At 39.2% G+C, this 12227-nt stretch overlaps 2 protein-coding genes across 2 annotated transcripts in view; both read left to right on the plus strand.

The window, feature by feature from the left end:
• Nucleotides 1–432: 432 nt before the first annotated feature.
• Nucleotides 433–8619, plus strand: dbf4 (DBF4-CDC7 kinase regulatory subunit; the record flags this gene model as incomplete). The annotated part of the gene is made up of 13 exons (XM_083989542.1): nt 433–869; nt 1504–1661; nt 2368–2571; nt 2729–2779; nt 2865–2934; nt 3054–3127; nt 3256–3301; nt 3449–3494; nt 3590–3715; nt 4247–4358; nt 4836–4951; nt 5099–5424; nt 8585–8619. Exons 1-13 carry the CDS (start codon nt 809–811, stop codon nt 8617–8619), a joined length of 1425 nt encoding a protein of 474 aa, XP_083845668.1. The 5' UTR covers nt 433–808.
• A 1250-nt stretch (nt 8620–9869) lies between these two features.
• adam22 (ADAM metallopeptidase domain 22) overlaps nt 9870–12227 on the plus strand; it is a gene marked incomplete at its 3' end in the record, with an annotated part of 56869 nt that continues 54511 nt past the window's right edge. Inside the window, exons 1-2 of the mRNA XM_083989543.1 lie at nt 9870–10114; nt 10415–10575. Of these exons, the coding sequence (XP_083845669.1) occupies nt 10027–10114; nt 10415–10575 (249 nt within the window). The 5' untranslated portion in view covers nt 9870–10026. The remainder of the gene's footprint in view (nt 10115–10414; nt 10576–12227) is intronic.

A 12227-nucleotide genomic window follows, 5' to 3' on the forward strand; every position in this document is an offset into this window, starting at 1 on the left:
ATACGCACTTTTATATATAAAAATAATGATATATAAATATTTTTGTAAATCAAACAATTTTTCTATCTGTTTTTTAATACTGTATTTATTTTATTGTATGCCAGAGTATCGTGGAATCATCACACTCAAACAAAAAGGATGCATTTACTTATTTTGAGAGTTGCCAGGTTCGAAGTTTCAGCAAAATCCAAAATGTCTCAATTTCTCCGGAAAAAAATCGGAAAAAATGACTCATAGTATTTATTTAATCAAACAGAAGTAATCTCTTTCATGAACTTTGTACGTACATTATGACATTTGGATTTCATTTAATTGCCCATAACAGTGCTTACGTGGCCGGAAAGTGTCAAACATGGCAACACTCACTTCCTCCATCATTGGATTTCAAGCGGGAAAGAGAAAAGAGTTCTGTGTTGTGAAAGTTCAGTCGAGATGGATAAGTACTCGTAAGAAAAGCCGACTGATGGATAGTCTGTGGTAGCGGACATGCCACCACAGCTCTGAGACGTTTATCAACCGTAGCTTCCGAAATAATGTAACGTAAGCGGAGCAGCTAACCGACAAAGCGGTGTGTCCGCTCGGTAACGGACACCGTGACCGTACGTTAAGTCGTGACGTTAAACAACAATGAGAGCAGTCCGACTCCGACCTAACGTTACGTGTTGTCTTATCACGAGTCGGACGCCTTCTCCTTCTTCCCTTTTCACTGCGTATTTGTAAAGAACAAATTGTTGGTTTACACCCACGGAGGTACTTCCTGGGGCGCCTCGACTTGAGCTAAACAGGAAAGCAAAACTTTTTTTCCTCAATGAAAGAGAATAAAATGAAGCCTAAACGCGTCCAGAGGCACAGAGGACCCAACTGGCAAGGTAAGTTAAAGTTTCCAAACATTGTTATTTTGCTATAGCCTAGTGGCATTCTTTTTTAATTGAACAGTTCTTGTTTTCTCGTCAAATATCCAACGCACAGTTAAGCAAATTGAGACATTTACATGTGAAATGGGTTGTTTTTGTCTGTTTTTAGTAGGTAAAACAATGCTACAGAAAAACTATGAATTTGATTTCTTCACTTCAAGACTGCCCTTTTTAAATTAAATTAAATCAAGTAAACTAGTTATATAAAATATTGTACATAAGCTATTTGAATATGAACCTTTTTAACAGGAAAATGACAGGATGGTTGAGTCTTCAGACCTGCAATAGACGCTGTTCATGCTTACACTTACTGAGAAACAGAGTACTAAAACTGTAGGCAAATAACATATGCAACATATATTTTAATTAAATAATACATATAACAAAGTAGAGCTTATTATTTAGTTATAGAAAGCTGATTAATGGTGTCGCAAAGCACTGGCAGGATGGTGAGGGTTTGGAAAGAGGAAAGCCTCTTTCTTGCTGTATAATGGTGTCATTATGTTTTGCAAGATGAAAATATGAAAATGAATAGATTCCTGTGCCATTGATTAATTATCTCTCTCTGATCACAATGGTTGTCGTTTAGGAAAGGGCGTCAGCGCTGGTGAGAAGACGACAGTGAGCCAAACTAAGCCAGCATCTCCTGCTCAAGTCAAGCCTTTTGCTGGGAAAGTGTTTTACCTGGACCTGCCATCAAACAGAACAGCAGCGACACTGGAGAGTGACATCAAAGAACTGGGAGGGGTGAGACAAAAACACATTTGGTTTCTTATTGAGTTTAAGAAAGCTTTGCTGTCATTTCTCTTGTGTCAGTGTTACTTATTCCTGATTGGACAAGATATTTAGCTACAGAAACACATTATGTCACATTGTATGTTCACAATGTCCTTCACAGCCCTGTGCACTTTTCCTGACATTAACTTCTGTGCGTTTCATATAGACACATGTTTTCTTTGTCTGCATGCATGGTAGTAACATAGACTCACCAGTTAGTCCTTCAACTAGACTTTTTTATTATGTTCATAATTATTTATTTTTATATTTTTCAGTATAAGTGAAAATGCTATACCTTTGCTTTGGTGCTGATACTAGAGTGAGATTTGTTTTCAAACAAAAGAAACAATAACAAACAAAATGTAGACAAGAACTTTGCCCGGGTGAAATGGGCTGGAATTGGCGAAAATTCTATTCAAATGAGAAAATATTGGGCTTACAAAATAAAAAAATAAGGCTATGAATCTTTCTTGGACTTTCCTTAATTACTGCTGCTTATTCCAAATGCAATTTTCTATCTGTACTATGTATATTTTGACTTTGGTTGGATCCCCAGTCCAGTAAAAAAAAACGTCATCAGCATACAGAGGCAGGTGTTTCTCTTGAAGAGACTGTTGTGAAGGTTTTGAAACTTTCTTAAAAATCTTATACTGTGTTTCTCTTGTCCACGTTTCAGACTGTTGAGAAGTTCTTCAGTAAGGAAATTAAATATCTGGTGTCCAACAAGAGGGAGGCCAGATACGTACAGTGCCTCAGGCAGGACTCTCCTGTCCCCAGCCCGGACTCTGGACGGAGTTCACCTCAGCCTCAGTCAAACCCACACCGGCCCGCCAGCCATGGGGACACCAGAAAAAGCAGGTCCCAGGGTCAGGCAGACACAGTGAGTTCACTTTCATTGTTGTAACATCTATTGTGTGTGTCATTGTTTCATTGGCTTCATCTCAAGATAAAGCAAGATATGCTTTTACATTCTCTCTCATCTCTTGCTAGCACTGTAACCATTTAGAAAATCTTGATTTTCTGTCGATATCTTGCAGTGTGTCACAAGTCGAGGGAAGTCTCTGGTGGAGAGAGTGGTGAAAGAGCAGGTTTGTTAAGTCAACACTAAGTTTACAAAGGAGCTTTAATTACCTCTTTCCTTTCCTGAACTAATACACCCTTGTTTGTTTTTAGGAGAGGGTAAAAATGAACAAGATCCTGTCAAATGCTCTGGAGTGGGGTGTGAAAATCCTCTACATAGATGGTATGTTGTAGAGATTTTTGGTAACATCACAATCAGTGTTTACACTATTTAAAATTATACAGTGATCTAAATGGTAGCTAGTTTTGCTTTGACTTACTGTGGTTTTATTTTTATGGCAGATATAATAGCATATGTACAGAAGAGAAAAAACATCAACGGCCAATGTCCTGCGACAGCTACCGTAAAAAAAAGTGTAAGTTTATAAGTCTAAAATTGTAAATGCATCCATTACAGAAATGTAATCATTTTTGGGAGTAATGTTGCAAGCTTGATTTATTGAACAAAGCTATGTTTTTAAGTGCTTTTTGCTGTTCTTTGTAGGTCAAAGCTGAGTCAGCAACAAAGCAAAGCTATCTAAAATGCAAAGGTAAATGTCTTTTCCATGCCTAAATATATTTTTCTGACTCAATGTAGTTATTATTTATTTCAGCTTGAAATCTAACCTGTTTCTCCTGATGCACTGTAAATAGACTCACAAACTGAGATTGGTTTTATGCAATGTTTTTTTTTCCAGGTGGGCGAATCAATAAACCCTTTGTCAAGGTTGAGGATTCAAGCAGGTAAAAAACAGTAGTTTAAAAAAAGCTGACGTCCACATACATCTGTGCACTACAAAATGTTTATTTTTCTTATTTATTATTCTTATTCTATTCAGACACTACCGTCCAATCTACCTCACAATGCCAAACATGCCTGAGTTCAACCTGAGGGCCGTTCCACCTTTTAGTCCCTTTTATGTCGAGAACAAAGATCCTCCTGGGAACAAACAGCAGGGACACAGGTTTGGTGTTTTCTTCTCTGCATGCTCTGATCTAATTGAAGATGTGGACAGTTTAAAATGTCACACTTTCACAAGGACCAAATCTTTTTTACAAACACTTTTTTTTATTTCATATTTTCTTTAAATTTCTCCTCTTCAAGTTTTAAACTTAGTAACATGGTAAGGACTTGGTTTCGTGACTACATCTCTTTCTTTTAAAATGCTTCTTGTTAATCCTTAATTGCACCAAAGACACATTTCAACATTAATATTACTAACCAGATGACTAACTAAATGATTAACAAATTATGTATCTAACAACTAAACCACTGTTTTATTTAGGATGATCATATTTGCTGTCTTTAGAAAATTTGTGATCTTGAGCAGAACTAAAACTTCTGTGCTTGTCTGCATGGTTTGAGTTTTCACCTCTGGAGCCACTCAAAAATCCACAGGCTTGCTAGTCAGGACTGAATCAAAATTTTACCAAAAGAACAATTTTCAACTTAGTTCGATTTTATTTGTTCATCACCTGGTCTCCCCCGGAAACAGAGGTGCAAAAGGCTCAGCCACTGAAGAGCGAGCTCACGGCCGAAAGAAGAAAGACAAGAAACGAGGCGGCTACTGCGAGTGCTGTGTGATAAAATATGAAAACCTCACAACAGTAAGTCATCACATTTGTAAATACAGAGTATTGTATATCCCATTACATCTGTTTCAGATCAATGTTTTAAATATTAAAAATATTGTTACTGTTGTTTATTAGTCCATTTTTATAAACCTTGAATTTGTCTCAAAAATACTAGACAGGATGGTTTATGATATACTACAGGTGTAATTTGGTCACACTGTAATATGATTTAAAAGCAGGAATGAATGAAACAGATCAATCTTACAAACAAAAAAGCTCTAAGCTTGTCTGTCAGCACTATCTATTTCTTGTATGACACAAGCTGATACACAGCACTATTAGTGATTTCCGTCTAACTATTAGTAATGGTTTTTACTCTGTAAGCATTTTATTGTGTGGCCGAAGAGTTTTGTATTTAGTTGCTTCTGCAGTAGTGGAAATTATGTACTCATTGACCTCTGTTGGACAGCTGTTGTGATCAATAATTTAACAGAGTAAATTGTTGTTCAGCATCTACAGAGTGAACGTCACAAGGCTTTCTCCAAGAGTGACGAATACTTGGTGGTAGACGGACAAGTTTCAACGCTGCAGTGCAACTTCATTCACCTCAAGACTAAAGTTAAAAGGTAACGTTTTCTCATAGTTTTAAATTTTCCATCAGCATCATCAGTATATACATGCAAGAAGAAGAATTTCTTCTTTATTCTTTACTGTCGATCTTTTATTCCTCTGTTGCATTGTAGTTAACGTTTTATTCTTATTATTCCCATTAGGCCAAAGTGCAGTGTTTCCTCTGTCCTGGTTGCTCCTGGACCATGTGGGAAACCTGAACCTGATACCACAGAGATTATCAAAGAGGAGCAACACCAGACTGCAGATATGGAATCTTATTTAGGACAAACTTTAAAAATCGGATCATTTCCTGGATCTAACCCTCTCACTCACAGAGAGCGAGCCAGGAGGAACTGTTACACTTACTTAGACAGGTCCAAGCACAAATCTCTTGCAGGTAAACGGCCGAGCAGACAGAATTCTTTGACTGAAAAAGCTGAACAGGCTCAAGTTCCTCAGCTCAAGACGGAAACATCCCCCTCTAGAGGTGAATGTTGTGTTACGTTTCCCACCGGAGCTACACAGGTTGACTCTGTGAACCAAATATTCTCCCAACATATCAATGCACAGAGTGATTCCTCAAAATACCTTAACGTTGCGACAAATCAACAAGGGGAGTCCGATACAATTAAGGGTTTGTTGCTGTGCGATGCTGCTCAGGAAGGAAATGTATCGCTTGACAAAATGACTGGAAACAACCTTGCAGAAAATAAAGAGGAAAGACCTTCTCCACAAACTCTCTCTCCAGTTCTGAAAATACAGAGAAAGGTGCGACTTTACAAAAGGAAAAGACGGAAATTGGACATACATGTTGAACATGTAGAGCCAGGTGATGTTCCCAACAACTCCACGTTGAAGCTTTGGGAGCTTTTCCAGTCAAGTGATGACAGGGACGCAGAGTTTCATGGATTTGAGGACTAAAAAAAGAGCAAATGAATTGAGAGGATTAACTGGATTGTTGCATTGATTGTCATCGATGAGCAAGCCAACTGACTACAAATGATCTGCTCTGACTTATTTTATGTGAGGGGCTAAATATGCATATTTGTTCCCCTTTATTCAGTATCAGATGAAAAGCAGGTACTGATGTGCTGTAAGGTTTGTTTACAGTGTTGTAGAAGATGTTTCACTGTTGAGAAGTACAATGTCACATCAACAATTAGAATTCACTTAAAAGTGGGTATTAGTCTACTTGCCAGCCCATAGGGCCCCATTGTGAACCCGGAAATGTTGAGTACCCCAAAGTTTTATGTTAGAAATATATAGTATGGGTCCCCAGTATTCAGAAACTGCCGGATGCTAACTTATATATATTGGGCAATTAGCACAATTGACATAATTAGCATAAATTAGCATAATTTCCTATATGGGCAATATTTCAACAAAATTGACTTGGCTGATCTGGGCAATATTGGAGTGGTTTTAGGGGTTATTGATGATGCTGAATCCATTTCTGACATTTTCAAAATTCAAAATGGCTGTCTAAACCGGTAGTGACCAGATTTAAACCGCCAGTGGGCCGATTTTGATGGATTTCAATCTGGTCCCTTCCGGTTTAGACAGCCATTTTGAATTTTGAAAATGTCAGAAATGGATTCAGCATCATCAATAACCCCTAAAACCACTCCAATATTGCCCAGATCAGCCAAGTCAATTTTGCTGAAATATTGCCCATATAGGAAATTATGCTAATTTATGCTAATTATGTCAATTGTGCTAATTGCCCAATATATATAAGTTAGTATCCGGCAGTTTCTGAATACTGGGGACCCATACTATATATTTCTAACATAAAACTTTGGGGTACTCAACATTTCCGGGTACTCATTTTTGGCAAGTAGACTATACACTGGTCTGCTGTTATAATTTTCCATTAGATTTATTTGGTGTTAATGGTCAAAACTCAACACAAAGGTCTATCATGGACTGGAAATTATGATGCAGAACAATAATATCCCCACACCAGTAGTATCATCTGTCTTGATATTGGTGCTTTCTTGTCTTAATCCCCTTTGTGATGGGTATAGATTTAGAAAAGGATATCAGTAATATTGATTCAGTTTGTCTACTGAGTCTTCATAATACAATGCACATTCATTGTGGACTGAAATACTCACCATTTGCCCATTTGGTCTAAGTTGCCTCACTCTGTAAGTTTTCCCATCACATTAATTCTTCAGTTTCAGACTAGATTTGTGAATACAGTTCATTATTTATTCAAAAATACTATCAAAGGAGGGAACAAAATGAACAGAACGTTCAGTCTCTGAAGTTGAACATGCTGAAAACTATGCATGTTCAAAATATTTTCCTGACCCAGTAAAGTGGAGTAAAATGCCACTCGTTTAAAAATCAAACACCCAACCCACTCAAGTCCCATCACAATGTATTAATGGAATTAGTTATTTTATATAATGAATGTCAGACAAAGCAGAATTTGTTTTTGGATCTAGAAATAATGAACAAATGTCTTTTTTGAACAAAACTGATAAAATGTCAGGGTTGAATACTTTTCATTGGCATTAGAAATTCTGTGATGAATATTTGTTTGGTGCGTCCGATGGAAAACAAAAGCTTTACTGGTAACATGTTACACAGTAGGATGAAGAATTAAAAAATTTGTATTGTTGAACACATGTGCTTTGTGTATTATACAAATACTGATTTTATTGTGTATTTTAATGTGGATGATTTGTAGGTTGGATGTATGGTACTTGACATTACAGGTGACATTTTAGGATTCTTACTCAGTGCACTCTTTGACCCGGCCTCATGTGCTTTTTCTGATTTATTAGCTCAGCGTCTCCCTTTCCCCTGAATTTAGTGCATTAGCATAGTGCCCATGTTCTCCCTTGCTGCTCTCAAATGAACGCACTGGGTCAAATAGGAGTCTCTGTGCCAGGCATTCAGAAAAAAGACATGAGCAACAATCTGTTCTGAGGCACAATCACACTGCAAATAAAGGAAATGCTGAGTGCAGACATTATGGTTGTTGTTTTTTATGCCTCTCAGAGGTTATTACTCACACTACTTTATGGTTACAGTGCAAAAAAAACAACTTAAATTTGGTACATGTGCCATTAATGTACATGCATGAAATATTCATCTTATCTCTACCCACTTACCACTACATGGATCTAGTTGTTGGTATATGTGTCATACTGTACATGTATGATGCAACACACAAATTTCAAGTCACTTGTCTGTAGAAGCCTTAAAACAATAGTGAGCCACTTCAAACTTAATTTAGTGTGTGTCCCAAGATTGTAGAGCTGGTTTCAATCCATTTTAGATATTTTGACTGTCCGGATGTATTGAGCTGTTGCTGCAGAACCATGTCAGCTCCTTGCACTGAACAACAAGGGTGAAATTCAATCTCAGCACCTAATGTTTTCTGGGTGACTTGGGGACAGTCCACAACAGGTGAAGTGTCTGCTGTGGGTTTCTACAGACAGTGGTTTTACAACAACATCAATCAGATTTTGTTGGTGCAGCCACGTGTCTTTTCAAGGTGGTCAAAGCAACACATTATGCAAGAATCAAAGTGTATCAAGAATCTGAACGAGTCACCTTTTACATGATGACAACTATCTCATCCAGTTATTTATACATGGCTTTATTTCTCACACTCATGTTTGTTGTCTCAGAAAATCAGGAAAAGATCACAGGACGTACTGTGTAGGCCTATTATTTGTGCATTGGAGAAAAACAATTATGTAAATGATTATAATTCTGTGAGGCTCACTGATGTGTGCCCATATTTGGGGAGATTAAATCATTTAAATTAAACCCATAATGTATTAATAAGACACAATTTATTTATTTTTTGTTGTCCCAGTAATTCTATTAGGAGGAGTTCCCTTTTCTGGACGCCAGGGGGCAGTAAATGAGCAGGGGTGGCTCCAGAGGCAGAAGTGGTGGGGCCACAGAGATGCTCCGTTTCTAGACCGTCTCCGGTAGGACACAGCCGGCTGGATTTGGTTTGGGTTTACCTCAGTCAGAGGAAGCAGCGACGTCTCTCTCTGTCACGACTTAGCTACTGTCTTTTCAGGATGATATTGTCTCAAACCCCCACGGAAACTGCTTAGGTCAAGTTTAGAAAAACACGAGTGAACTCTGTTTTGTTTATAAAACCGTGTCGCCCTGGCCCTAGAGTCGCCTAGCGCCACCTTGAGCTATTGTGTCAGCCCGGTTAAAGGGAAGAGCTCAGAAAGAGGTCGGTTGCGCCACCTGTCTGCAGGACTATGTAGCCTACAGGAGTGTGTGTGTGTACTGTGGCTCCATGATTTGTTTTGTTGAACTTGTAAATATTGCCAATGAATAGGCTATTACCTAAGTTAAGAAATGTTAATATCTGAGCTCTGGTGTGTTAATTCATGAGCTGAAGAGTAACCTGCAGAGTGATGTTCATTTACAAAATCAGCACAATCGGTCAGTGCAAATAACGCTTTATGCAGGTAGGATTTGCAAGAGCCTAAACTTAATTAGGATGTAGGCTAATGAATGTGCTTATAGGCTAATAATAATAATACTACTACATCAGATTTGTATTGCGCTTTTCAAAGGCGCTCAAAGACATGAAATGAATCGAGTGTATGCTCATTTTCATATTTTATGAAAATAAAGGCTGCTGTGGAGGACCCAGTGGGAGCAGCCACGTCTCCCCGTGTCTTTTCAGGACATTGATATCATCCTGGTCCCTCCTGTCGGCGGAAGGCCGGGCCGGCAGCTTTTCTCCATCCTGTCTGCGCTCATATTTATGCATTAGGCGTTTCTGCAGTGAGCCGCTGGATATTGATGTGTTTCAAGGAGGTGTCCCCAGTCCTCTCCTCCTCCCCTACATCCCTCCCTCCCTCTCACTTTCTCCTCCCTGCCTCCTCCGTGCTGCTGATCCGCGGGGTCTCGGTGCGCTCAGACGAGCTCGGCGTTCAGACTCGTAGGTACCCCGATGGCCCCCCACCACCTAAGGGACTTCGTTAACCAGACGACCAGCCCCGGCTCCAAACTCTCCTAGCGAAGGCAGGACCCCGTGAGCCTGCTCCTGGAATACCGCATTGTTTTATAATTTCCGACCTGAGAGAGAAAGGTGATGATGCTGATGATGAGACCGCGATGGTGGATTTCCCTTTTGTGCGTCTATGGACTGATGCGCGTCGGTCACCAGAGCAGCCCTAATGGTAACCGATACTATTTTGGATATTACATAAATAGGCAATCAAAGCGTTAAATAGCCATTAATAGGCCCGTGTGTGTGTGTGTTTTTTTTTAAATCATAGCCTCTGCTTCTTCATGATCTACATTTAATAGGCAATAGCTACGCACGCAACCCATTGCTGTTTAATGTTATCAAAGGAAATGGGACACATCGACATTTCAGATGGCAGTGTTTATAATGAATGTGTCTGTATCACTGCTGATTTTTCTCCAAATGGATGAGACAGGCTGGCAGTGTAATCTGTGTTTTCCTCTCTGTGCAGGAGACGCCTTGTCGAGCTTGAAGGCTCTTCGTGATGCAGGCAGGTTTGTCGGGAAGGAGGACACGGTGCCTCTCCGCCTGCTCTACAGCAGGCACAACCACAGCCAGATCACGCATGATGAGCTCAGCACCAGGGTTAAAGCCAGCTCCGGCTCCACACAGGTACACACGGCGTTTTCATGTGTTGTCGGGATGTGTGTGTGTGAGAGAGCAGTGTCTTTATGGAGGCTGTGAGATGCCTTTTTTAAGAGACATCTCGCTTGTTTATGTTTGCATTGATTCATCTTCTCTTCTGCCCCATGCAGTCCTCACAGTGGAAATCGATAATTAGTAAATGACTCGCAAAACAGAAAAACCTGAAATATTTAGGCAGCATCAGACAGACAGCACTTTATCAGACAGTCTGCAGGTGCTATATGGGTCATCACTGCCCTCATGAGCAAACCACTCTACAGAAACATTGATTTTACTTATTGTACTGCAGTAATAGGATCTGTTGTTATTCTGTCCACACTGCACATTTATAAGAGCTCATCAGCTACAGTCATCTGGCCAACCAGGATAATTAATATTTCAGTGAAAACTTGCATCTTGTCTGTCCAGCTGGTTTGCTTTCCAAGCAGCTGGGTCACCTATAGAAGCTCAAATCTCAAGTCCCATTAAGTAGCATTTGCTTTCACTTTATTCATGATTGAAGGCGACCAGAGGCTGTAAGAGCTTGACTGATACATCTTATCTATCTGGACTGTAACTAGCAGCAGATTTCTTAATGCATATTGATATGTATCAAAGAGGTTGCATAAAATAAATGCTAAAGCTACACTATATTTACATATTTTACTTCATCAAATTTAGAAATGGTATTGCTATTACATAGCTCAACCATTAGATGGCACTGACAAAGTTGTTTCTCAATTATTAATCTGCTATGCTAGGTCAAGGCCCATTGATACATTTTTTGTGTCCTCACCACAAATTCTGTGTGTTTTTGTTGATATGTTGCTATATTATTAATATTTTAGCTATCAAATTTCAATATCAGTATTGGCGTCAAAAATTAAATTCTACTAGCTGCATATCAAAAATATTTCTTGTGATGGTGTGCATGGAAATGTTGATGTATATTCATACATTGAAAGGATATTATAAATGTGTACATGACTGCAGAGATTTAACACCTTTTTGTACTGTATCCTGTGCTTATCGTCAACGCCTTCATGAAGCCAGTTGAACACTGAAGTGGGCAAAATGGGCAGTATGAGTTAAACTTGGTTTTGCAGTATGTTTGGACATGTAATTATGAAGAAAGCTGTAGTTTATATGTAAATCCCATGGGATAAACAATATCATTTTGGCGAGAGAGCCTACCAGAGCCATTTGGCATTGTCTTGTACTACTATCTGATACAGTGCAGTAATAATCATAATCACTGTAACTGTGTTCACTGACTCAGTTCAGTGAAGCAGCATTTCTTCTGGGTTCATTTCAAGGGATGAGTCAATTAGCATTGTGCAAACCTGTCATGCGTTTTTAATTTGTGCAGCTTAGGCTTGTGTAGGCTAGCCTATTCAGGGCTAGGAGAGTGGAAGGAGCTACAGATGGCAGCAGGCAGGAAGGTGTTAACCCTTTGTCTCTCACACACCTCAGACAGAGCTGCAGCCCAATGGGTAAACCAACTAACAGGAACCATCTGCCATCAGATATCATTTTAATATTTTCCTTTTGATGCTGCTACTAATCTCATCACAGGTTTGTCACAAAACACAGGCTGTCTGTGGACTGGAGTTTGAAACTGGGAGACTAATTTCTGCAGA

Source organism: Trachurus trachurus, assembly GCF_905171665.1.
Source record: "Trachurus trachurus genome assembly, chromosome: 16".
NCBI lineage: Eukaryota > Metazoa > Chordata > Actinopteri > Carangiformes > Carangidae > Trachurus > Trachurus trachurus.